Genomic DNA, 26,996 nt, shown 5'->3' with positions numbered 1-26,996 from the left:
CCCTGAAGAGTGGGTAATGATGCTTTCTGCCTGCTGAACACAAAACTGCAGTCCCTGCACCAGGAAGCATTGGGCTTCCTTAAGGAGGAACCCCTTGCTCACCTACCTGTCTGCACACCTGAACCACAATTCCCGATTCCCGTCCTGCATCGCCACCTGGAGGCGCTGCGAATGAATAGCAACAAGCATTTTCCCACTGAAAGCAAGTCCAGTCCTTGGCTTTCTGCAATTGCCTGACAAACTTTCTTTGGCTGTTCTTCTTGTTAAAGCCATCTCCAGCCACGCAAAGCCAGAGACAGATGTGCAGAGGTAGCAGGGCTCATCCTCCCTCTTGGCCTCCCTCAGTCCCAGCCGTGGAGGTGCCAAAGTGCAGGACACAGAAGGTACCATGATCCTGGGGTGGATCTCTGCTAGAGACCCGGGAGCTGATGCAGGGGTGGACTTAGGCAGTGGTTGTTTCATGGTATCAGGGACCTGCAGCGGGCCACAGAACTGGCTGATTCCTAGTCTTTTTTGAATACAGTCCAGCCCTAAAGTCCTGCTCAATAAGATACTGGCCATAGGCCTGTGTGTTTGTGGTGGGGGTGGGACCACCCCTGCAATCCTATTTCCCTCTCACCCTCTGGTGAACACTGAGTAGAACTCTTCACACATCCATGCAGCTTGGGTAAATCTATGCTGTTCTGAGCTTAGTTCCAAACAAGACTACAACCCTGTCCCTCCTGTCCTGTCCCCTATGTGCCACTGGGATGAAGCCCAGATCATCCTTACACACCTGTGGGCATCCTCCTTGGCAAACTCAGAATGTGCTCTAGATAAGACCAGTTGCTACCACGTTCATCCTCACCTGCCGATCCCGCAGCAGGAAATTAGGACATTCGTGTCAGTGCAGGACTCTGGGGGTGGTACTGATGCAGGTACTTTTTTCAGTCCCTATGTTCTACAGGTAACCTATTCTGTATGCACAGAGTCTACAGAGTCCCAGCACAGAGCGACATGAGGAGGAAGGCCAGGGACTTTCTGTGAGTCATTCATCCCAAGCACACTCTGCCACTTCTGATGGCTAATATCTTTTGTCATGCTGAAGGTCTCCCCTGTCCCCAAACCCAGTGTGTACAGTATGGCCACACCTGGAGTCCAGGTACGTTTGGAATGCCAAGATATTAAGACCCAGTTGTGGGGGCTTGAGAGATGACTCAGTGGTTAAGAGAACCGACTGTTCTTCTTAAGGTCCTGAGTTCAAATCCTAGCAACAACATGGTGGCTCACAGAAATCCGTAATGAGATCTAATGCCCTCTTCTGGTGAGTCTGAAAATTGCTCCAGTGTACATACATAAATAACTCTTTTTAAAAAAATGGAAGAAAGAAAGAAAGCAAGAAAGAAACAAAGAAACAAAGAAACAAAGAAAGAAACAAAGAAGGAAACTTTTAGAGGAGCATTTAAAAAAAAGACCCAGTGGTACCATTCTGGATACCTACCCAGGACAAGGACACAGAACACAAGGACATTAAGCAGCACAAGCAGGTAATTCTCTCAGGACATGAAAACCACACCTGTGGGCATCTCTTCCAAAGAGAAGGAAATAGAAAACTTACAGGAGACCCTGAACTTGCGTGTGCACACGACCTTTATTAAGAACAGCAGAAAGCAAAGTCGCTCGGTCCCTTCAACAGCTGCATGCATAGAAAGTCTCCATTCCTCTCCACCTTCCCTCAAGCCAAGAGCACCTACCCTGGCCACTGTCATCCCTGCTTCCTGTGCTGTGTCAGGGATGTCCAGATTCCAGAAGGCCAGAGGACAGGACAGGTTCAGAAAACCAGGCAAAGGCTGAAGCAGTGGGTACTGGGAAACTCATCTTCTGGAACCAGAACAGGCCAGCAGGGCTCAGGAGAACTTCGTCTGCTGCATGATCCAGGGCAGGAAGGACTGCACTCATGCATAGACCCTGGGGAGGTCCTTCAGGGCTCAACCATAGCCCCAGCTCACCACTCCTACCAAGTTCCAGGAGCCTGCAACCCTGCAGACCAGAGGGCCACCTGAGTCACCCTAGAAGAGCATCTGTGGATATTGGCCCTGAAGTGGGATTGGAAACAGGAAGGAGGAAGTCAACTGAACTCACATGGCAGGCCCCACGGTCCTCACTGCGAGCACACACACGTCATCTAGGATGGAACTGTGGCCCTGTGGGTGGTGCCTGGTGGCATTATGGTATGGCTGCTCACAGATGACATCATCCACTCTCTGCCCCTGAACCTGCTGCAGGTGGTAGGGAGGGGACAGAGACACTGGAGAGAAAGAAACTGGGGTTGGTGCTGCACAGATCCTAACTGTCTACTCCCTACCAACTCACCCTGGGGGCTGAGACACTTCCATCCCTGCTCACCTCCATCCCTGGAACAGTGTGTGTAGGAGACACACATCTGCAAAATTCATGCACAACTGTGACGCTTAGGAGGCTGAAGATGGTTCCTATGTGCTCACAGGGGCGGGTGAGATGGGTCAGTTGGTAAGAATGCTGCAGTCAAGTCTGAAGACCTGTTCATCCCCAGGGACTCATAGGATAGGAGAAAACAAATTCCTGGATGTTGTCTCCTGACTTTGGGGGAACCATGAAAGCCTAGTATCAGGGCATAACATTCCTGGATCTGGGGCTCATGCAAGGTGGCTAGACTAGAAGGGACTGTGGTCAGAAGTCTCAGCCTGAGAAAAAGATAGACTAGTGTGAGACATGAATGGGCCATCAAGACAGGACAGCCGGCTGGGCATGGTGGCAACACATGTTTAATCCTTGACTCAGAAAGCAGGGGCAGGCGGATCTCTGAGAGTTTAAGGCTAGTCTGTCCTAAATAGCGAGCTCCTAGCTAAGTGGGGCTACATAGTGAGACTTATCTCAAAGAAACAACACTAAACAAAACCAGGAATGGCAAAGAGGGAGAGATAGGTCCTCTCAGACAAAGGATGACCATCTGGACAGATGCATGGGGCACAGACAGGAAGTAAGGTCAGGGTTGGGCCCTTTCCATTGTTGAAGAAACCTAGCACAGCATAAGGAGTAACCAGATGACTCCTACAGGAGAAACCATTTCCTGCTCCCTGTGCCCATTGCAACCCCAGGCTGCCTTGTCTGTGTGAGGTCACCTGAGGCCCTGCATTGGTGATCCTGCTGTTGCTCATAGGCAACAAGACCTAGAGATAGGACACCTGGACACCCTGATAGAGGCAGGACCAGGCCACCATGAATGAACAGATCCAGTGATACTATCAGAAAGAACTAGAGACCATGTGAGTTGGGTCAGGGAGCCGTTAGCTTGGAACCACAAGCTAGCCAGTGAGAGGTCCTGTCGCAGTTCTGCGCTCAGGGATGCCGTTAGGGAAAGGATGTGGCTGCCCAGGGCTGGTGTTGCAAGAGGGAGAGTTGGGTTGAGGTACCAGCACTTGGGTACCACTGTTTGAGATTAAAATGAACAGAGTTCTTGGGACACTTGAGTTATAGCTGATAAGATGGCCCCAGATAGATCCCAGCCTGTGTATGAGGGGAACATGGATTAATGATGAAGTAGCCCTGGGATAGGCACAGTACTTTCCCAAGACCAGAAAAGTCCTCCTCTCCAGTTCTGGGTGATCCAGGGAGAAATCTCCATTGTCCACATGAGCAGTCATGTATGATGCTTGGTCACGTGTGAGGTTGTCTGGTTCCCAGCATCCTCAGGTTGAAGTTGAGGGAGCAGGAGTAATCAAGGGCCCAGATGATGGGGCTGTGGAATGCAAGCTATTTGCTGGGTTTTCCTGATTATCATTGGATTGATGGAAGTTCAGGCTGAGCCTTGAGCAGATGGGAAGTTGGCTTTGGAGTCCGTAACCAAGCAGGATGTCCCTGGGATTAGGAATATCTGGAAATAGGAAAGAGGTCAGGTGCTTGGGCCATTCTGTCTAGACAACTCTACCTCACATAGAAGAGTGTCTCCATGCATTGACCTGCTGGTCTTGAGTGCCCAGGGTCACACTTTTCCTGGTCTCATCTCATGGGATCAGACGCAGAGGTAATCAGGGAGAGAGGTCCAGGGTCTCCAGCCTGTCTGCTGCTGTGTGTCCTTAGGGAAAAACCACTGTCTCCATGGTTCTTAACCTGGAGTTCAGGGGCAATCTCACCTGACTTGGGAGGAAGGAGCTGTTCCCAGTGAGGAGTGTCCCTAAGAAAAGGTTCCCAAGATACCTATCAGGGGCATCTAGATACAGTGTCTCATTCATGAGAATGGCCAGGGTGGACGGAAACATCTCTGTGCAGACCGCCCCACCATTCAGTTATGATTTTCTTCACTTAATTTTCTTTTCTTTTACACTTAATTCGCTTATCTCTTAAAGAGCATTTTGCTATTTAAAAAGCAAGGATATCAGACTCAGGGCATCACTCAATGTCACACTGCTGGTCTACTAAGCACAGATTCTTGTTTCAACCAGCACTGTAGCAGGAAAAACACCCAAGCTCCAGCGTCCATCAAAGAAAGCCCATCTGATTTTTTCTTTTAAAGATAATGACCTGGACTGAACAATTTTTGTGGAAGTTTGATGTGTAACAACTCCAGCTATCACACTTACGACCACCATCTAAGTGTGTCCCCTGCTAGGCCTGGCCTCAAGAGCACTGTCTGTGATCTAGGCTAATCCTGAATAGGACACTACACAGGCTTTCCAGGGTATGAGGAGGAGGACCCCTATGGGCATGTAGACACTAAGCCTGGAGAAGATGCATCCACAGAGCTGGTACCCCATTCTCTGAGAGTGACTGACAGGGCCCTTGCACAGGAAAGCCACTATAGTGTCATCAGTAAGAACTATTGAGACAAAGACCCATCCTAAGAGTAAGAGGGAGGTTACAGCAGGAATAGCACAGGGATTCCTTCTCTGGAAGCCAGTGCTATCTTGTAGAGCACTGGTTCTCATGCTTTCAAATACTGCCACCCCTTAATACAGTTACAAGCTCTGTAAACAAGAGCTTGTAGTTTTCATTGTAGCCATAGAAACGTGTGTGCAATGTGGGTGTGGATCATGAATGCACACATGGGAATGTGTTATAGAATGCTGTCCTGCAGCAGGACAATCAGCATCTTCTTCAGAACAGCCTGTTGTCTGTTGATTCCTTCACAGAAAAAAAGGGAGAGACAAGGTCATGGTGGCCAGACAGTTGATCCCAGCACTTGGGAGGCAGAGGCAGGTGGATCTCTGTGAGTTCCAGGACAGCCTGATCTATCCAGTGAGTTCCAGGATAGCCAGGGGTACACAGAGAAACCCTGTCTAAGAAAGAAAGAAAGAAAGAAAGAAAGAAAGAAAGAAAGAAAGAAAGAAAGAAAGAAAGACAGGAAGGAAGGAAGGAAGGAAGGAAGGAAGGAAGGAAGGAAGGAAACAAAAAACAAAAACAAAAACAAAAACAAAAAACCAAGAGGAGGAGAAGGAGGAGAAGGACGTGAGAGAAGAAAAAGAGGAGAGAAGAGGGGGAAGAAGAGGAAGAGGAGGAGGAGGACAAGAAAGGGATAGCGAGGGCCGTTAGATGTCAGACAGTAATACCCTAAGTGCACACAACCTCATGGACTGGGGAGGTACGAGTGTATATAAAGTATGGGAGGTTAAGTGGGGGAGGGGAATCTTTGTCCATGGTGATGTGAGACTCATGGTGCAATTGCTTTGGGGTTACCCACCCTCCTGAAAGTCATCCTTTATCCATGTTCTGCAAATCCAAGAAGCACTTTGTTCCTTGTGCCACACCACTGGCATGCCTGAGCTCCACGGGCAAGTCACTATCTGTGTTTCCCCGGAGGAGAAACAGTACAGTCTGAGACGGATACTGTGCTTCCTGGCCTCCTGTGTATCCAGAAACCACTGGGATGCCACTGGGAGTCCGGAACAGAGGTTCATAGTCCTCTCAGGATACCTATGCATCAGGTTACCTATGCTGAGCCCAGGACTGGGGTAGATTCCGTTTTGGTTCCAAGTGAGTGCTGAGGGTACTGAGGGGTTTAAAGAGAGGAGGTCTTGTGAGGGAGGTTTGGGTGGGGCTCTTTGCAACAAAGGCTTTCCCCCACCCCCACCAGTCCATGGCCATCCTTGATGAAGGAGATGATCCATGCTTGTCCAAACTGTTTTATTTGATGGTGGCTATAAATGCATACACCTTAATATGGGTGAACCAGGAATTAAATACCTTTTGCGGGAAGGAACACCCAGGAAGGGAAGCTCATTTGTTGGCTGAACATTAAAGGTCTATTTAGATAACTCATTAGCATGGAGAACTACAATTTTTTTGCATTACCTGACTGATTGTCATGGTTCTCTCAGTGGGGTGTCTTGGTTATGCATCCCAGATCAGATAGTTTGGTAGGGAGCTGGCTCCATGCCTGATGTTCTCAATTCTGAGATTCCCTGGGTTTTGAGCCTTCTCAACTTTACCGGTTCTTCTGTCTGGTGGCATGGTCCACTTGTCCTATAGTCATGGGCCTCAAGTTAAACCAAGCATTGGTTGACAACTCCCACAAGTTCTCGGGCACCACTGCCCCAGCACACCTTGCAGGCAGGACCAACTGTAGGGTGAGGGTTTTGTTAGCTGGGTGAATGTCCAGGTTTCTCTTTCCATAGCTGGCAAGAGTATCTTCTCACACCAAAGAGGCTAAAACAGGGATGAAAGCTCCCGGCAGGCACCAGTGTAACCTCTTAACACTCAATGGTCTGTGTGGATGCTGTTTTGGCAAAGGGACCCCACTGTCAGTTTTCAGAGAGTCAGTCAGTCAGTCAGTCAGTCAGTCAGTCAGTCAGTCAGTCAGTCAGTCAGTCAGTTGTCTAGGGATCTCCACAGGATTTCCTTGGCCAACAACTGAACATAACCCAGTCTCACCATTGAAAAACCATTGTCTGGCTACAAAAGATGGCCAATTTGCACTCTATATCTTTCATTAGGTGGGGCATTCACTAAGGTCACCCTCATAGATTCCTGGAAGTTTCGACTGCACTAGGTTTCTCTATCACCCATGCAATGTTTCCTAATTCCAGTTGCTCCCCCACTGCCCCCCACTCTTCATCCCTCCACAACCCGATCACTCCTGCTCCAATCTCCATCTCCATCTGCCCCCAGTCCACTCACAAAATTTATTTTATTTCTTCTTCCATGGGAGCTCATATGTCCCCAAGAGACCTCCTCTTTACCTAACCTCTGTGGGTCTGTGGACTGTAGCTTGATAATAATTTACTTAATAGCTAATATCCACTTGTAAATGAATACATACAATATTTGTCTTTCTGCATCTGGGATACCTCACTAGGGATTTTTTTTCTAGTTCCAACCATTTGCCTGCAAATTTCATGATGTTGTTGTTGGTTTTTTTTTTTTTTTTTTTTTTTTTTTTTTTTTTTTTTTTTACAGCTGAGTAATACTCCATTGGGTCAATGAACCACATTTTTCTTTATCCACTGATGAGAAGTATCTAGTTTGTGTCCAGTTTCTGACCCCTTTGAATTAAACAGCAATGAACATGTTATGCATGCGTCCTTGTGGTAGGATGGATCAACATTTGGGTATATCCCCGAACAGTATAGCTGGGTCTTGAGAAAGATCGATTCTCAGTTTCTGGAGGAACAACCCTATGGATTTCCATCATGGCTGTCCAAGTTTACACTCCTGCAGCAATGGAGCAGTGTTCTCCTTCCTCCACATCCTCACCAGCATGAGCTGTCACTTGAGTTATTGATCCTAGCCATTCTGCCAGGTTTACTAAAATGGAATGAAAAGTAGTTTTGATTTGCATTACCCTGATGGCTAAGTATATTGAACATTTCTTTAAGTGTTGTTTTAGCCATTTGAGATTCCCCTATTGAGAATTCTCTGTTTAGATATGTACCCCACTTTAATTGTGCTATTTTTACATATAATCTGATAAGTTCTTTATATATTTCAGGTATTAGACCTCTGTTGGATGTGGAGTTAATAAAAAGAGAAAATCCTTTTCCATTCTGTAGGCCGCCTCTTTTTCCACTTGACAGTGTCCTTTGCCTTAACGAAGATTTTCAGTTTCATGAGACCCCACTTCTTAGTTGTTGATCTTGGTGCCCACGATGTCACATACTGAGCCATATGACTGGTCCAAATCCCTTGTTAAGATAGCCATTCTTGTTCAGATGAGGAGGAATCTTGGATGGTTTGTACTGTGTTTCCTAAGAGGTAGATAATGCCAAGTGTCTTCTCACATCTTCACTGACATCTGTATATCGTTAATGTGTGTGTGTGTGTGTGTGTGTGTGTGTGAGTGAGACACAGAGAGAGAGAGAGAGAATGTGTGTGAGAATGTGTGTGAGAGTGTGTGAATGTGTGTGACTATGTGAATGTAAGTTTGTGTGAGTGTGTGTGTGAGTGACTGTTAGTGTGTGTGAATGTGCATATGTGTATGAGTGTGTGTGAGTGTGTGACTTGAGTGTGACTGTGTGCATATGTGTGAGTGACTGTATGTGTGTGAGTGTGTGTGTGTGAATGTGTGTGTGAGTGTGCATATGTGTGTGAGTGTGTGTGAATGTGTGTGAGTATGTGTCCATGAAAGCTAGAAGAGGGCATCAGATCCCCTGGAGCTAGAGTTACAGGCAGCATTGAGTTGTCCAACATGGTGCTGGGAACTGAGCTTTAGAACATAGTCCTCTACAAGAGCTGTCAACTCTCAGCTGCCAATGAACCCTTCTAGCCAACTCCACCTTTTATGTTTCAGTTATGAAATTTTTTTAATTTTTCAAAACAACTGTGTGTACTTGTGCATGTTTGTCCATTCAGGTCCTCTTGGAGGCCAGGGCGTCAGGTCTTCTGGAGCTAGAATTACAGGGAGTTGTTGATGCTGGGAACAGAACTCAGTCCCTAGAAGCATCTTGTGCTCTTGACCATAGAGTCCTCTCTTCAGGCCTGCATTACATGCTCTTAATTACTGAGCCACACCACCATTTAACGAAGTCCAATTCATATACTGCTGTTTGTTTGTTTGTTTCTCAGGCTTGGGGAAAATATACTCTTAAGAATCCATCTCCCGAGGAGAGACTCACCTCCATCTTGATCCCGGGCTCCAGAGATCGGTCAGACTGAGGTACACAAACATAATCCTAGGCCCAACACCGCAGGGGTCTGAGCCAGACGGGCGTTGGCCTGCACCCAGGCCCTGGGCTGTTCGAGTGGCCATCGGGGCGCCAACCCAGCCAGGAGTTTTTTTTTTTTTGCCCCGGCCGGCGCACGCGCCGCCATTTTGCCTACAGGAGCCAGAGTGCTCGGGAGGGCAGAGACTGCTAACAAGCGTAGCCTGAGGCTAACAAAACGGGGGTCTAGGCCCCAAAAGGCACAGGACTGACCCCAAGAACTGGGCGGCTTGGTGGGCCATCTGTGTGTCAACCCGCCCAGGAGGTTATTAGCACAACAGACTCTCCCGGTGCTTTCGGGGAGCGCGGACGCGCACGCCCGCCATCCGGGTCACCCGGCAGACCCAAATAACAGTCATAGCCCTAGGGGAACTTTGCTCAGACCTTGGCCTCCCAGGCGTTTGCCTGGACTCAGGGCCCGGGCGACAAGGCTAACCTAGTGTGCGCCAGCCCGGTTGGGGAAATCAGCTGCCCAGCGGAGTGAGCGGAACACAGGGGAGGTCACAGCAACATACACCTTCGGAGCTCCCTGGGGATGCACACGGGTTCCATCTGGCCCACAGACACAATCTGGGGCAAGGCCTCAGGCAGAAGCCCTCAGGTCAACTCTCTCCGCTTCAGATCAGCCTGGGTGGCCGCCACATCTCCAGGTCCCTCAAGAGGCTAGTGGGGGCTTCCGGGCGGCCAGCTGAGAGAAGTCGGTGTGCTCCAATAAATCCTGCGGGCCCCAGCGGGAGCCTTCAGGTGCCTGCTTCGGGATCTGAACAGCCTGGACAACAGCACCCTGTCTACAGGCAGTGCAGAGTGTAAGCTGTGCACCAGAGGCCAACGGGGAAGGGGCAGCTTGCACTGGTGAGTCCAGCACTGACAAGACCAAGTAACACCAGTGAGAGCTAGATGGCAAAAGGCAAACGCAGGAACGTCACTAACAGAAATCAAGGCAATATGGCAACATCTGAACCAAATTCTCCTCTACCAGCAAGTCCTGGATACCCCATCACACCAGTAAAACAAGATTTGGATTTAAAATCACTGGTCATGACGCTGGTACAGGAACACATGAAGGACATTCAGGAGAAAATGGATCAAAAGTTAGAAGCCCTTGCAAGGGAAACACAAAAATCATTGAAAGAAATCCAGGAGAATACAAAAGCCAACAAGGAGGAAATGCAAAAAACACTTAAAGAAATACAGGAGAACTTTGGTCAATAGGCTGAGGTCATGAAAGACGAAACACAAAAATCTCTTAAAGAAATACAGGAGAACTTTGGTCAACAGGCTGAGGTCATGAAAGAAAAAACACAAAAATCTCTTAAAGAATTACAGGAAAGCACAAACAAGCAAGTGAAGGAGCTAAGCAAAACCATCCAGGATCTAAAATCAGAAGTAGAAACAACTAAGAAAACTCAAAAGGAGACAACTTTGGAGATAGAAAGCCTTGGGAAGAAATCAGGGGACAGAGATGCAAATATCAACAACAGAATACAAGAAATAGAAGAAAGAATCTCAGATGCTGAAGATTCCATAGAAACCATGGACTCAACAGTTAAAGAAAATGCAAAATGCAAAAAGCTTGTAACCCAAAATATCCAGGAAATCCAGGACACAATGAGAAGACCAAACCTAAGGATTATAGGCATAGATGAGAGTGAAGATTTACAACTTAAAGGGCCAGCAAATATCTTCAATAAAATTATGGAAGAAAACTTCCCTAACCTAAAGAGAGAGATGCCCATGAATATACAAGAAGCCTACAGAACTCCAAACAGACTGGACCAGAACAGAAATACTTCCCGTCACATAATAATCAAAACACCAAATGTTCTAAACAAAGAAAGAATATTAAAGGCAGTAAGAGAAAAAGGCCAAGTAACATATAAAGGAAGACCTATCAGAATCACAGCAGACTTTTCACCTGAGACTATGAAGGCTAGAAGGTCCTGGGCAGATCTCATGCAGACTCTAAGAGAACACAAATGCCAACCAAAACTACTATATCCAGCAAAACTCTCAATCACCATAGATGGAGAAACTAAGATATTTCACGACAAAACCAAGTTCACCCAATATCTATCCACAAACCCAGCCCTAAAAAGGATAATAGGAGGACAACACCAATACAAGGAGGGAAACTTCACCCTGAAAAAAGCAAGATAGTAACCTTTCATCAAACCCAAAAGAAGTTAAGCAATCAAATTTAAAAAATAACGTCAAAAATGATAGGAAGTAACAATCACTATTCCTTAATATCTCTTAACATCAATGGACTCAATGCCCCAATAAAAAGACACAGACTAACTGACTGGATACGTAAACAGGACCCTACATTTTGCTGCTTACAGGAAACACACCTCAGGGTCAAAGACAAACACTACCTTAGAGTAAAAGGCTGGAAGACAATTTTACAAGCAAATGGTCTCAGGAAACAAGCTGGAGTAGCCATTTTAATATCAGATAAAATTGACTTTCAACCCAAAGTCATCAAAAGAGACTCTGAGGGACACTTCTTGCTGGTCAAAGGAAAAATACAACAAGAAGAACTCTCAATCCTGAACATCTATGCTCCAAATGCAAGGGCACCCTCTTTCATAAAAGAAACTTTATTAAAACTCAAAGCACACATTGCACCTAACACAATAATTGTGGGTGACTTAAACACTGCACTTTCCTCAATGGACCGATCAGGAAAACAGAAACTAAACAAGGACACAATGAAACTAATTGAAGCTTTGGACCAATTAGATTTAACTGATATATATAGAACATTCTATCCTAAAACAAAAGAATATACCTTTTTTTCAGCACCTCATGGTACCTTCTCCAAAATCGACCATATAATTGGTCACACCTGAAAGCCCTAGAACAAAAAGAAGCTATTTCACCCAGGAGGAGTAGAAGGCAGGAAATCATCAAACTCAGGGCCAAAATCAATCAAGTAGAAACAAAGAGAACCATACAAAAAATCAACAAAACCAGGAGCTGGTTCTTTGAGAAAATCAACAAGATAGATAAACCCTTAGCCAGACTGACCAAAGGGCACAGAGAAAGTATCCAAATTAACAAACTTAGAAATGAAAAGGGAGACATAACAACGGAAACTGAGGAAATCCAAAAAATCATCAGATCCTACTACAAGAGACGGTACTCAACACAACTGGAGAATCTGGAGGAAATGGACAATTTCCTTGACAGATACCAAATACCAAAATTAAATCAGGACCAACTAGACCATCTGAACAGTCCCATAAAGCCTAAAGAAATAGAAGGAGTCATAGAAAGTCTTCCAACCAAAAAAAGCACAGGACCAGATGGTTTCAGTGCAGAATTCTACCAGACCTTCAAAGAAGAGTTAACACCAATACTCTTCAAACTATTCCACAAAATAGAAACAGAAGGAACACTACCCAATTCCTTCTACGAAGCCACGATTACGCTGATACCAAAGCCACACAAAGATCCAACAAAGAAAGAGAACTTCAGACCAATTTCCCTTATGAACATCGATGCAAAAATACTCAATAAAATTCTTGCCAACCGAATCCAAGAACACATCAAAACGATCATCCACCATGATCAAGTAGGCTTTATCCCGGGAATGCAGGGTTGGTTCAATATACGGAAATCCATCAATACAATCCACTACATAAACAAACTCAAAGAACAAAACCACATGGTCATTTCATTGGATGCTGAAAAAGCATTTGACAAAATTCAGCATCCTTTCATGCTTAAAGTCTTGGAGAGAACAGGAATTCAAGGCCCATACCTAAACATAGTAAAAGCAATATACAGCAAACCGGTAGCCAGCATCAAACTAAACGGAGAGAAACTTGAAGCAATCCCACTGAAATCAGGGACCAGACAAGGCTGCCCCCTTTCTCCTTATCTTTTCAATATTGTACTTGAGGTACTAGCTCGGGCAATTCGACAACATAAGGAGGTCAAAGGGATACAAATTGGAAAGGAGGAAGTCAAACTATCATTATTTGCAGACGACATGATCGTCTACCTAAGTGACCCAAAGAACTCCACTAGAGAGCTCCTACAGCTGATAAACAACTTCAGCAAAGTGGCAGGTTACAAAATCAACTCAAGCAAATCAGTGGCCTTCCTATACTCAAAGGATAAGCAGGCTGAGAAAGAAATTAGGGAAATGACCCCCTTCACAATAGCCACAAACAGTATAAAGTATCTTGGGGTGACTCTTACCAAACATGCGAAAGATCTGTATGACAAGAACTTCAAGACTCTGAAGAAGGAAATGGAAGAAGACCTCAAAAAATGGGAAAACCTCCCATGCTCATGGATTGGTAGAATCAATATAGTTAAAATGGCCATTTTGCCTAAAGCACTATACAGATTCAATGTAATACCCATCAAAATCCCAACTCAATTCTTCACAGAGTTAGAAAGAGCAATTATCAAATTCATCTGGAACAACAAAAAACCCAGGATAGCTAAAACTATTCTCAGCAACAAAAGAAAATCTGGGGGAATCAGTATCCCTGACCTCAAGCAATACTACAGAGCAATAGTGTTAAAAACTGCATGGTATTGGTACAGTGACAGGCAGGAGGATCAATGGAACAGGATTGAAGATTCAGAAATGAACCCACACACCTATGGCCACTTGATCCTCGACAAAGAGGCTGAAAACATCCAATGGAAAAAAGATAGCCTTTTCAACAAATGGTGCTGGTTCAACTGGAGGTCAGCATGCAGAAGAATGCGAATTGATCCATCCTTGTCTCCTTGTACTAAGCTCAAATCCAAATGGATCAAGGACCTCCACATAAAGCCAGACACTCTGAAGCTAATAGAAAAGAAACTGGGGAAGACCCTTGAGGACATCGGTACAGGGAGAAAGTTTCTGAACAGAACACCAATAGCGTATGCTCGAAGAGCAAGAATTGACAAATGGGACCTCATAAGGTTACAGAGTTTCTGTAAGGCAAAGGACACCATCAAGAGGACAGATCGGCAACCAACAAATTGGGAAAAGATCTTCACCAATCCTACATCAGATAGAGGGCTAATATCCAATATATATAAAGAACTCAAGAAGTTAGACTCCAGAAAACCGAACAACCCTATTAAAAAATGGGGTACAGAGTTAAACAAAGAATTCTCACCTGAAGAACTTCGGATGGCGGAGAAGCATCTTAAAAAATGCTCAACTTCATTAGTCATTAGGGAAATGCAAATCAAAACAACCCTAAGATTTCATCTTACACCAGTCAGAATGGCTAAGATTAAAAATTCAGGAGACAGCAGGTGTTGGAGAGGGTGCGGAGAAAGAGGAACACTCCTCCACTGCTGGTGGGGTTGCAAATTGGTACAACCACTCTGGAAAGCAGTCTGGCGGTTCCTCCGAAAACTGGGCACCTCACTTCCAGAAGATCCTGCTATACCACTCCTGGGCATATACCCAGAGGATTCCCCACCATGTAATAAGGATACATGCTCTACTATGTTCATAGCAGCCCTATTTATAATTGCCAGATGCTGGAAAGAACCCAGGTATCCCTCAACAGAAGAGTGGATACAAAAAATGTGGTATATCTACACAATGGAGTACTATTCAGCCATTAGAAACAATGAATTCATGAAATTCTTAGGCAAATGGATGGAGCTAGAGAACATCATACTAAGTGAGGTAACCCAGACTCAAAAGGTGAATCATGGTATGCACTCACTAATAAGTGGTTATTAACCTAGAAAACTGGAATACCCAAAACATAATCCACACATCAAATGAGATACAAGAAGAAAGCAGGAGTGGTCCCTGGTTCTGGAAAGACTCAGTGAAACAGTATTTGGCAAAACCAGAACGGGGAACTGGGAAGGGGTGGGAGGGAGGACAGGGGAAGAGAAGGGGGCTTACGGGACTTTCGGGGAGTGGGGGGGGGGCTAGAAAAGGGGAAATCATTTGAAATGTAAATAAATTATATCGAATAAAAAAAAAAAGAATGAAAAAAAAAAAAAAAGAATCCATCTCCCAAACTGAGGGAGTTTCTGGGTTGTGTGTTTCTGGGTTGTGTGTTTGGGGAGAAGGTATTGTTTGTTGTTGTTGTTTGTTTTTGTATTTATAAAAAGGTTTTTGTATTCTAAGTTGGTCTCAAATCCACAATCTTTCTACCTCAGCTTTCCAAGAACTAGAATGGCAGGCATGCACCCCCACATCTGGCTTCTGTTAACTTCTACATGGTGTGAGGTAGGCAAGGGGCTTCATCTCTGTGCATGAGAGATCCTATTTCCCAGCACCATCTGGGATTGGCATCTCTATGTGGGCATCTCTATGATTGATTGGCACCTCTGTGATTGATTGGCATCTCTGTGTGGACCCGCCCCTGCATCTCAGCTCTGTTCCTTTGTTGTCTGTTTACATGCCAATGTCAAACCGTGGGCTCCTAGGGCTTTACACGAAATTACAAAATTGGAAATGTGAGTCTTCCAGCTTTTACCTGTGTTTCCAATCTTCCTCTGACTGCCTGGGATTGATCACTCACTGCCCTGTGAGTTTGAGAACTGTGATTTTCCATTTCTGAATTTTGATAGTTGCTGCACTAATGACAGCTGCAAGGGGCAGAGCTGTTGTCCTCAAAATGTCAAGCTTTCCAAGTATCACATGAGATGTCTGTCTTCTTGTTTATATCTCCTTTCATCTCAACCTGTTCTAGATAGGTTGAAACTAGATAATCTCTAGTTTCAGTATTGCCTTAAAACTTACATCTGTTCTTTGAGTCAATGTGGATAGAGACGCACACTATTGTCATGAACTAAAGTGTTTATAGTTGTAGAAACAGGAGGCTCCGTAGATCATACCAGTGTGTGTGTAGGAAAGACCTCATCATGAGTCCAAGGAAGGAGGGCAGAGCACACCCACACATCTCTACTGAGATCCTCAAGAAGGGAAAGTGCTAAGGTGAATCAAGTTGAAGATTGGCCCTAGGATGCAGTATGGCCCCACTTGCCCAGTGCCCAGGCTTTGTGGCCCATGAATGGAATCTCTGTACACAGGGGGCTGGCGTTCAAGGCAGAGTCTATTGGCTTGTAGTGTGGCTGGAACAGGAAAAGAAGAGCTAGGAACATAGCTTACTTGATACTCACTTAGTATGTATGAAGCCCTTAGTTCAATTCCCAGGACACAAAACAAACAAACAAATAAAGAAACTATAGTCACTAGTAGCACAGAATTTTAATCTCAACACCCAGGAGGTAGAGGCAGGATGATCAGAAGTTCAAGGTCATCCTTGGATACACAGTGTGTTTGAAACCACTTAAAACAAATGTCACATATTGTTCACAAAGGTTTGGGGGGGATCTAGCTATAAAAGGAGGGAAAGACACCTCCCCTCTGTTCTTTTCCTCTCAAGAATCTACAGGGAAGCATCTAGCAAACCTCAAGAGAGGGGCATGCTGCAAGCTCCTGATCATCGTCTACAAAGCCACCAAGAGGATCAACATGAAAAGGAAGCCAGGCATCCTGTACACCTGTGACTCTAGAACTTGGGAGACAGAGACAGGAGGATCAGACCAGCCTTAGCTACACAGAAACTAGCTTGTGTTACAAGAGATCCTGTCTCAAAAAACAAAAATATTTTGATAAACTATTATAACCAAGGGATGGAGAGATCGCTCAGAAGTTAAAAGCACTGGTGGTTCTTCCAGAGAGCATGGGTTTAATTCCCAGCTCACAACTGTCTGTAGCTCCAGTCCCAGGATGTCCAACTCACATCTAGTGTACAGACACACATGTAGCTAGAGCACTCATACACATAATATAAAAATAAAGGTTAAAAACATTTTTTTAAAAAACCTGTCACAACCAAGAGTAACCCAAGGAGACAGGACAATTAAACATCACCAGATATCCTATCAGAAAACAGACATTCAGGAGAAGTGAATTACATCTTAAATTAACTGAGGCTGGGTCCATAGAGATGGACCACACCTTTAATCCCAGATTGTGGAGGGCAGAGGCAGGAAGATCTCTAAATGTAAGGCCAGCCTGGTCTAAACAGTCAATTCCAGGTCATCCAGAGCGACACAAAGAATCCTGTCTCAAAAAACAAAAACAAAATCTGAAAACAAGCAAGCAAACTTAAATAACTGTGGAATGAATTGACATTGATTCATTGACTGTAATTCATGGATCATTTTAATATAGAATGTTAATTATAATAAAATATGGGTACATTGTTTGGGCATCTCTTCTGGCTTTTAAATCTTTATAATTAACTCTATCCTATTCTCAAATGGTGTATTAGATAGAAGAGGGGGGAAGAAAAGGAGGAGGAGAAGGAGGAGGAGGGAAAGGAAGAAGAAGGAGAAGAAGGAGAAGGAGGAGGATGAGGAGCAGGAGGAGCAGGAGAAGGAGAAGAAGGAGAAGAAGGAGAAGGAGAAGAAGAAGAAAAAGAAAAAGAAAGAAGAGGAAAATAGTGTCAACCTCACAAAAAGCCTGCCATAGACAGGTCCACTCCTATGGCCTGAGTCTCTATGATGCACTTCAGTGATGTCTCCACCACATCTACCCAGGTCCCATGGTCTTCACCACAGATAGGACACTTACTAGGCAGGCCCTTTCTAATGTTCTCAGACTGGTTTGAGCCGGATGACTAAGCTGATTAGACATGGGGTTCTGAGAGCCAGGGACTTTCTCACGGTCTCCAATTCCTGTTCTAAATCATACACTTTACAGAGTCCCACTGAGACTCTCTAGGTCAGGGAGCTTCTATTAGATGTAAGGAAACTGAGGCACAGGGAATGGTCTTATTATTTTTAAGATGATGGCACCCCAGTGAGGCTTGGTGGCACTGAAACCCCAGCACTTTGAAGACTATGGTAGAGAGACCATGATGCCAGGGTCACCCAGGATACAGGGTGATTTCCATGCAGGGTGACACCCAGCAGGCTTTGCTCATAAGCTCGTGTTAAACATGTGACTGAAACATGCTTAAGAAAGGTATCCGTTCCGCCACTGTACACAGTACCTGAGCTACATACTGAGACAAACAGGGCCCTACCTCCCTTGGGAAATCTCTCATAAGGAGAATGTGCCTTAGGGAGGGTGGGAGCTGCCCCAGTGAGGAGAGCACAGGGTGTGAAACTTTGGAAGCCAAGTATCCCCAGGCCTGGCCAGTCCTACCTGGAAACCAGAAATCTGCTATCATAAGGTTGGAGAAGTCAAGAATTCGGGGAAACTGGTTATTCTGAGTTCTGCTGGCCTCAGGAGAAGGAATCCCTCACCTGTCTCAGCACAATTTACCTTTAGCTCAGGGACCCTGTCTCCTCATCTCCATCCTCTCATGAGGATGGCAGAAGGCTAGTGACGAATCTGCCCTCCACCAACCACAGTGTTGGCAAAGGCCCCCAATGGAATCTGGTTGATAGCAGCTGCCCTTGATGGGAAGGTGCAAATTGTCCCCTTCTGTGGGAATGTCCCCAAATCTACAACCACCATCTAATCACAAAGAGAAATCAGACAAATATGGTACACTGTTCACAGTAGCAGCTGACTCTGGCCAGCAATCTTGGAGATTGTGAAAGAAGAAAATTAAAGCATTTACAAAACCCCATTTCACCTTTCTATTGACTGGGCATTTAAACCAGGCTTGTGGGGACAAAAGTGGGCCAGTGACTTGTCTTATAGCAAGCTTGGCCTGGGCATTAGAACACAGGATGTGACTTGTCATCATGGATTCTGGTGTAATGTCGTCTTCTGGAGGTTGGAAAGATGGCCACATTAGACATGCTTTACAGACCCCAAACTTTTTATACTGACAGTTTTGTGGGAACATGTTACACCGGTCCCTGTCCTCACCTCCCTGCCTTGTGTTATAGTCTCAGCCTCTCCTGGGATGGCTGTTCCCTTCCTTATGTGACTGCTGAGTTCATCTGCTCTTCTGGCCTCTGGAGCTCTGGGTTCCCGGTGCTCATACTGTTCCCAGTAGACATACTGTTCCTTCCCAGTATGCTTTTTGGCTGCACCCCATATGTTTAAATGTGTTGTTTTTATTTTGCAGATTTCTCTCTTTCTAGCTTCCCTTATTATTTTTTTGGCCCACTGATTAAGACTCTATAACCTTTGGGAGTGGGTGATAGGGTCTCTCTATGTAGCTTTGACTGTCCTGGAACTATCTGTGTGGGCCAGGCTGACCTCACAGAGACTGGCCCGCCTCTCCCTCTGCCTCCCAGTGTTGGGTGGTGGTGGAAGGCTGATGCCCTCTAGGCACTACCTAGAACCCTCACTGGGCCTTCACCAGTTCCCCTATCCCTCTCCTGTGGTGCCCTTCCCTCAGTCAGTGGCCTGGAGAATCCATGAGGACAGAACCTCAGGGTCCAGGTCTAGAATGAGTGACCCAGGGCCTCAGCTCACTCTGACATCTGTGGAGAGCTGGACAGACACAGAATTCTCCTACAAGTTGGCTCCTACCCTCTGGATCGTAGAGGACCCCATCCAGACTTTCCAGGGGGCCACCTAGGCCATGAATGAAACTCTTGTGGTGTTCGTTCATCCATTCACTCATTCATCCATTCACTCTTTCATCCATTCCCTCATTCATCCATTCCCTCATTCATCCATTCCCTCATTCATCCATTCCCTCATTCATCCATTCACTCATTCATCCATTCTCTCATTCATCCATTCACTCATTCATCCATTCACTCATTCATCCATTCCCTCATTCATCCATTCCCTCATTCATCCATTCCCTCATTCATCCATTCCCTCATTCATCCATTCACTCTTTCATCCATCTTGAAGTTTTCAGAGTACCAGGGGTCTGTAGTAAGCTGAAGAGGTCACTGCTTCCCAAAAATGTCTCTTACAAAGCCATGACACAATGCATCCCAGCACCGAGGGTAAGGGCACATTACACACACCATATTCCAGCACATAGCTTACACCACATCCCAGAACTAAGGGTAATTCCATTGCAGGACTCTTGCAATTTGATTCCCAAAATGACGGCTATAAATCTTTCACATTTTCATTAACTAAATCAAATCTTTTACCATTCTTCAACACATTGGGAGATTTTTGATGTTGAAAATGATGTCTCATTTTCATTAACTAAATCTAATCTTTTACATTTCTTCAACACATTGGGAGATTTTGATATTGTCAGTTGTCTGTTTCGTGGCTGATCCCATATGATAGAACTTATTTCTGTTACTGAGAACCAAGAGATAAAATATTATGGGGTCAGAAAGATAGCTATGTGGTTAAGAGTGTTGGCTGCTCTTCTAGAGGACCAGGAGGAGTTCAGTTCCCAGTGCCTACATGGTGCCTCACCAACTATCTGTAACTCCAGTTCCAGGGTACAGGATGTCTTCTAACCTCCACAGGCACCAGCAATGGCTGTGGTATGCAAACATATATACAGGCAATATGCCCACATACATAAAATAAAGTAAATAAATCAGATACAATCTTTAAAGTGTTAGGATATTGTATGATTGACTGAGAAAGTCACTGTGAGAGCATTTGCACAGAATCTCCTTAGTTTCTGACTAAGAAACTAACATCAATGTGTTGATTGATCCTACTAATGGATCCTGAGCCAATCAGAATATCTCTTATAGGATCAGGGTCCAGTAAATAGCTTAGTGGTGCTTGCTGAGCTCCTGGCCCTGAAGTTTCCTATGCATTCCTTGTCTATCCTCTGGCCACCTGAGGGCTCATGAGAGCCCTGTCTTGTCAGTCTTGGACTTTAGAAGGCACATATTGCTTTTTCAAAAGGCCTTTAGTATCCTTCCCAATATTCCCTTGCCCATTCTGCCCGCCGCTCCCCCACCTCAGTTTAACCCCTCCTTCTCTGTTACTCTTTTAACCCATTATACCAGTGCGTTCTGTCTTCTCCATTGTGGAAGTACCCACCCCTCCATGGCCCCTTCATTATTTTTGATCTGTGGGTGTGTGAAGTGACACACACATATCTAGCATTTCAAAGTCAATATACAAATGAGAGAAAACCTGTGATGCTTACCATTCTGTGTCTTGATTACCTCACTTAGAATGGCTGTTTCAAGTTCTATCCAGTTTCTCTGTGTAGCCCTGGCTGGCGTGGAACTGCCTTTGTATATCGGGATGACCTTAATATCACAAAGATCCACCTGCATCTGCCTCCTGAGTGCTGGGATCCGAGGTGTGAACTATCACATTTGACTTAATTTTATTTTTCTTAATGGCTCAATATTCTATTGTGTAGATATATCACATTTTTATTAACCATTCAACAGTCAGTGGATGTATGGAAACCTACTATAGCAAAGGGATCCTAAAATACATACATATTTAAAATACTTTAGTCAAATAACCCTAAAGTGGAGATAGGGGGAGAATACCTCAGCCACATGTGATTGATTTACCTCATGCTAGCATCTAAAAACACCAGCTCCTGGTATGGGGCTACAGGGAGATCACATAGATGCGCCACAGCATTGTAGGCTATGAAAATATATTCTTTTTTGAGGCAGGGTTTCTCTGTGTAGCCCTGGCTATCCTGGAACTAAGGACCAGTCTGAGCTTGAAATTAGAGATCTGCATACCTGTGCCTCCCAAATGTTGGGATTAAAGGTGTGCACCACGACCACCCAGCTTCTCTCCAGAACTTGGTGGGGAGACCCTATTGCCAAAGAGGTACATGCTTGAGCCATAGAACATGAGGGAATCAATCTGGTACTGGCCTAGAAGCTTCATCCCTACTGGCTAGTTTTCATAGTGCTGAAAGGTACTAATCACAACACCAGAGGAGGAAAGTAGTCATCCCTCCCACCCAGCAAGCTACAATAATGACTGTCCTGACAAGATATGCCCATGGGGACATAGCGGCAATAATGATACAGAAGTAACCAGCCTCTTTCACTGTGGATCTAAGACCTGCTCCAAGAGATAGAAGAATCCTTTCCTGGCACTGTTAATGGGACGAACATCCTGTGGCTGTATAGGTCATAAGTCCTGGGGAAGAATCTATTATTTGGTTAAATGGACAGAGTATCAAAACAACTTCAGCTGACTTACTATATCCATAGGTCAGTGCTTCTCTAGACCCTCCTCAGAGAAGTTTTTCCCCTACAGGAGCTGACACTGAACACAGAGGCGCCAGCTGCCCAATGTAGAGAGAATAAGAGACTGTGCAGTGCTCAGCCACAACTGAGTGGCCATGTGGCTCCCTCCCCAGAAGGCACAGGAAAGGGCGGGAGGTTGGGGGGGAAGGGGAAACAAAGACTGCAGGACAACCTCAAGGAACAATATTTTTGGATACAACGGGGCAGTTGTGCATACCAACTCACAGCAATTGTGACAGCATGTACAAGACCTGTGACAGCAGGCACAAGACCTTCACAATCTCTAGCTTGACAAAATCCTAGCATGGAGACAGGGGTTGACACAAAATCCTACCAACAGTGAAGGAGCTGTCCACATGTGCTATCCATGTGCCATGTGTGCTGTCCATGTGTGTTAGCTGCTGGGAGGGGAGAGAGATGTCCACTTTTATTTCTCAATGCAACCCCTGGCAGGCTGACCACACCCTAGTGCAGTCTCCATTCCCAAGAATAGCTGGGCAATAAAAACTGGAGTTGGGGCAGGGAGAAAACTCTCAGTTGGATGGCTAGGTTGGCGAGAATTGAAAGAGTTGCTATGGGAAAAGTTGGGGAAGAAGGTGAATTTGATCAAAATACATTGTATGAAATTCTCAAAGAATTAGCAAACGCATTTATTATTGTTGTTGTTGTTATTATTATTATTACTATTATTATTATTGGAAGTATGCATATGTTGCAGAACGAGTGAGAAGAGAAACAATTCTGACCACCTCATGCAGCCTCCAGGAGTTCCGATGAAGATTCTGGGGTGTGCAGAAGGTCCAGCCTGGTAGGGCTTAGAGCCTGGAGGGAATGAGAGAGATCCAGAAGGTGGCAGGGAGGGGGAAGGCCAGGGAGGGACAGGAGATCAAGATAAGGAGAGGGCAAGAGACAAATGATCAGTAGGCCAAGGAGAGTCACAGAGTAGGGTGGATGAACGAGAGAGTAGTCAGCCAAGGAGAGGGGTAGGGCTGGCAAGTGCCTGAGGGGAGGCTGGGGGCCTCTCTGCCATCCCCCCTTTCTGTGTGTTAATGCTCTGCTCTGGAGCACACATGATTGGATAAGCTCCTGCTCAGCAGACAGGGCCCAGAGGCCACAGGGCAGGGTTTACCACAGATCTGGGTCTAATGTAGCAGAGGGTAGACAGAGCCCCTTCGTGGCCCAGACGCTTGGGCCCTGAGTGTGAGTCACACATTTCCTCCAGGCTTGGATTGGACAGGGGCATGCCCTTCCTCCAACCCCGCCCTGATCTGGAAGGATAAATGGAGAGGGAACCTGAGGCTGGGTAGAGAAGATCAAAGACAGCTACAGAGATCTCTCCCAGACCCTGAAGCAGAGTGGCCAAGCCACTGGAGACCTCAAGCTCCTGGAATGGGCCTAACTTCCTGCTCCCAGGTTCCTGGCTTGTTCTGCACCCCACAACCTGATAGGCCTAGCCCAGCCCTCACCTCCAACTGGGCCTGCACTACTCCTCACTGTGTCCAAATGCTGAAGCTGCTGCTGCTGACACTGCCCCTCCTGTGCAGTCTGGTGCATGCAGCCCCTGGTGAGTTCTCCCCTGGGCCCTTCCTGTCCCTCTCCACGACCCTCGTAGCTCACAGGCCAGGGTACTAAGATTGGCCCTGTCTTGTCCCCAGGTCCAGCTCAGCCACGAGAGGGCATTGTGGGGGGACAGGAGGCACCTGAGAACAGGTGGCCCTGGCAGGTGAGCCTGCGTAAAAAAGGCACCAACTGGAAACACACCTGTGGCGGCTCCCTCATCCACCCACAGTGGGTGCTCACAGCGGCACACTGTGTGAAACCGTGAGTCTCTCTGGGCCTGGAGGGTGGGACAAGGAATGGGGAGGAGAGTGGGGTAGGATGGGATCATCACACACCATCTCTGTGTTTCTGGAAGTGATATGGACTTCCTTAATGAATATCTCTTCTCTTTAGGAAAATTTTTGGCCCCAACATGGTCAGAGTAACACTCCAAAAGAAGTACCTCTATAACCATGACAACCTGCTGACTGTGAGCAAAATTATCCCACACCCGGACTTCTACAGCATCAAGGCTGGGGCAGACATTGCCCTGCTGAAACTCACAAACCCTGTGAACATTTCCAGCAATGTCCGCCCTGTCTCCCTGCCTCCTGCCTCCACCTCCTTCCCTTCAGGAACATTGTGCTGGGTGACAGGCTGGGGCAGAATTGGAGAAAATGGTATGTAGTAGAGAAATCTGAGGTGAGACAAGAGAGGGTGTGGCCACACCACATCCCCAGCACAGGGCTTCGCTCCAACTTGTAGGATGGCCTAGGAAGTGGGAAGGCATCAGAACAACAGGGCTCTCAGGTTCCATAAGCCAGGAGATCCCAGCGTAACTAGGATAAGTCATTCGGTCCCTCGAATCTCAGACGCTTCATGTCTGAAGGGGCCACAGTCTGCTGGTATTTCAGGAGTTTGATTAAGGAAGACTAAGACCACACTGACCAACAATCTTATAAATACATGTGCGCACATGCACACACACACACACACACACACACACACACAGAAGCTGGTTACAACTTCAGTGACTGGCATTTCATGGACCTCGTCAGAGACCCACAATTCATGAGCTGTGGCCCAGGCTACAGGTATTGTGTGTGGCTTGACAACTCCCTTAGGAGCCTCCAGTGCCAATTTCTCTTCTCCCTAGGAGTCTTGGTTAATTCCTTTTGTCAACTCAGAGTAGAGCTTCGGCGATAGGCCCATGAGCAGGCAGGCCCTGGCTGTGAACCACAGGGTGAATAAAATCTCCTCATACACAGAGAGGAATGAAAATAGTGTTGAGACCAGGCCTCCATTGGGATCCTCTACCCAGCATAGGCCAGAGCCAGCCATGCTGACCTGCCTTCCACTGACCAGACGGGGCGCTAAAGACCCTCAGGACTGTCCTCCTTCTCTGAATAAGGTCAGAAATCCAGGTCCAGCCTGGAGGAAGAAGCCAGGTTGGCAGAGCTGAATAAAGTGGACCTGAGTCACAGAGGGACTTGTGAGCAGAACTACCCTCAGAGGACAGGGTTAGCTGAGCCCGTCCCAGCCTGGCACCTGGGACCCTGCCACAGGATGGTCTTTCTTTCACCCACAGTAAAACTGCCGCCACCATTTCCTTTGATGGAGGTGCAAGTTCCCATTGTAGGAAACCGCCTCTGTGACTTGATGTATCACAAACGTCTCAGCACAGGGAGATCTTTGTCCCCTGTCCGCATTATCCGTGACGACATGCTGTGTGCTGGAGATGAAAAACATGACTCCTGCAAGGTGAGCTCCTGTCCCCTCACCCTGCCACCCCCACACAGCCTTTATAAGAGTACTGACCCGTGTCCTCTCCAGGGCGACTCTGGAGGACCTCTGGTCTGCAAGGGAAAAAACACCTGGCTGCAGGCAGGTGTGGTGAGCTGGGGAAAGGGCTGCGCACGGCCCAACAGGCCTGGTGTCTACACCCGGGTCACCTATTACTTGGACTGGATCCGCCGCTATGTCCCCAGGGACTTCTGAGTCACGGGTGACCTCTGTTGCTCCCAACATGCTGCTTCCTGCCCGGGTGGCATCCCTGACTTCCTCTCCTGCTCCCCATCCTGAGCCCCAACTCTGCTCTACCTAAGCCCCTGACCACCTGTGTCCTCCCACTCAGGTAGCTATACTGTGCAGGCGGCCACTCTCTGCTGTGGCTCAATAAAATGCATCAAAGCTGCTGTGAGTTTGCTGTGAATCTGGCATCAAGAGGAGTAAATGAAGTGCCTGGGAGAGTTGGGGTGATGTTGCTTGAGTTTGGGGTGCCAGCCGTGGGCCTTGGCAGCTATAGTGAGGTGGATCCTCCTCACCACCCTGTCTGTCATCTTAACTTCTCTCTACACATGTTCATTCCTTCTGGGTAAGGAGCAACCACACCACACCCTTGGGATCCAGGAAACAGCAGGAAGATTTTAAGAGATAAATATAGGGGGTGGAAGGGTTGGTTCAGCAGGTAAAGGTCTTTGTCATTTACACCTACACACACACACACACACACACACACACACACACACACACACCATGATTAAAGTAAAAATAAGCAAATATCCTGGTGGTTGCCACATGCCTTTAATCCCAGCACTAGGAGACAGAGGCAGGGGGATCTCTATGAGTTTCATGCCAGCTTGGTCTATACAGAGAGTTCCAGGATCCCCAGAACTACACATGGAGAAACCCTGCCTCAGAAAAAAAAAATAGATTAAGAAAAACCAAAAGATAAACCTGGGATTCAGTAGATGACACAGTCAGTAAAACAGAAAGATGGGAGTGAGGTCCCAGAACTGATTTGAAAAAGCAAGGAGTAATAAGACATGACCATAGCCCAACCCAGGGATCTGGAAACACGCACCTAGAGACATGAGTGAGCTCCTGACAAAACCAGGACACCCCGATTTGTTGTTGGGTTGGTTTCTTTTGGCAGGGTGTGTCATTTTTGGTGTTTTTTTATAATTTTGGTTTTCTTTTTTAAAATATTTTTATTTTCTATATTCTTTGTTTACATTCCAAATGATTTCCCCTTTCCCGGATCACCCCTCCCCATATGTCCCAGAAACCTTCTCTCCATCCCTTCTCCAATCACCTCCCTCCTTTATCTCTGTCCTTATATTCCCTTCCAATGCTAGATCTATTTTTGGTTTTCAAGATAGGGTTTCTATGTGCAGTCCTGGTTGTCCTGGTTGTCCTTGCTCTGTAGACCAGGCTGGCCTCAAACTCATA

At 46.3% G+C, this 26,996-nt stretch overlaps 4 protein-coding genes and 1 pseudogene across 7 annotated transcripts in view; all 5 read left to right on the top strand.

The window, feature by feature from the left end:
- Nucleotides 1–26,996, top strand: part of LOC127693942 (tryptase-like) — a 176,114-nt pseudogene that overhangs the window by 10,462 nt on the left and 138,656 nt on the right.
- LOC127693943 (tryptase-like) overlaps nucleotides 1–26,996 on the top strand; it is a 212,457-nt gene that overhangs the window by 111,069 nt on the left and 74,392 nt on the right. The window contains exon 6 of one of the 2 annotated variants that reach the window (XR_007979769.1): nucleotides 25,776–25,899. The exons of the other annotated variant lie outside the window; for it this stretch is intronic. The gene's annotated coding sequence lies outside the window, so the exon portion shown is untranslated. The remainder of the gene's footprint in view (nucleotides 1–25,775; nucleotides 25,900–26,996) is intronic. 2 annotated transcript variants of the gene reach the window in all.
- The window catches only part of LOC127693940 (tryptase-like), a 110,569-nt gene that overhangs the window by 40,605 nt on the left and 42,968 nt on the right, over nucleotides 1–26,996 (top strand). Inside the window, exon 1 of one of the 2 annotated variants that reach the window (XM_052195251.1) lies at nucleotides 23,546–23,601. The exons of the other annotated variant lie outside the window; for it this stretch is intronic. The gene's annotated coding sequence lies outside the window, so the exon portion shown is untranslated. Of the gene's footprint in view, nucleotides 1–23,545; nucleotides 23,602–26,996 lie in introns of those variants that run through there. 2 annotated transcript variants of the gene reach the window in all.
- Nucleotides 23,546–26,996, top strand: part of LOC127693941 (tryptase-like) — a 141,957-nt gene continuing 138,506 nt past the window's right edge. The window contains exon 1 of the mRNA XM_052195254.1: nucleotides 23,546–23,601. The gene's annotated coding sequence lies outside the window, so the exon portion shown is untranslated. The remainder of the gene's footprint in view (nucleotides 23,602–26,996) is intronic.
- Nucleotides 23,596–26,996, top strand: part of LOC127693937 (tryptase-like) — a 158,217-nt gene continuing 154,816 nt past the window's right edge. Inside the window, exons 1-5 of one of the 2 annotated variants that reach the window (XM_052195241.1) lie at nucleotides 23,596–23,790; nucleotides 23,882–24,047; nucleotides 24,180–24,445; nucleotides 25,354–25,526; nucleotides 25,599–25,899. In XM_052195241.1, the coding sequence (XP_052051201.1) occupies nucleotides 23,616–23,790; nucleotides 23,882–24,047; nucleotides 24,180–24,445; nucleotides 25,354–25,526; nucleotides 25,599–25,763 (945 nt within the window). In that variant the 5' untranslated portion in view covers nucleotides 23,596–23,615 and the 3' untranslated portion in view covers nucleotides 25,764–25,899. The remainder of the gene's footprint in view (nucleotides 23,791–23,881; nucleotides 24,048–24,179; nucleotides 24,446–25,353; nucleotides 25,527–25,598; nucleotides 25,900–26,996) is intronic. The other variant, XM_052195242.1, reaches the window with a different exon arrangement.

Source organism: Apodemus sylvaticus, chromosome 10 (assembly GCF_947179515.1).
Source record: "Apodemus sylvaticus chromosome 10, mApoSyl1.1, whole genome shotgun sequence".
Classification (NCBI taxonomy): Eukaryota; Metazoa; Chordata; class Mammalia; order Rodentia; family Muridae; genus Apodemus; species Apodemus sylvaticus.
Note: the sequence above shows the minus strand (reverse complement) of the source record. Positions and strands in the feature narration are given on the sequence as shown.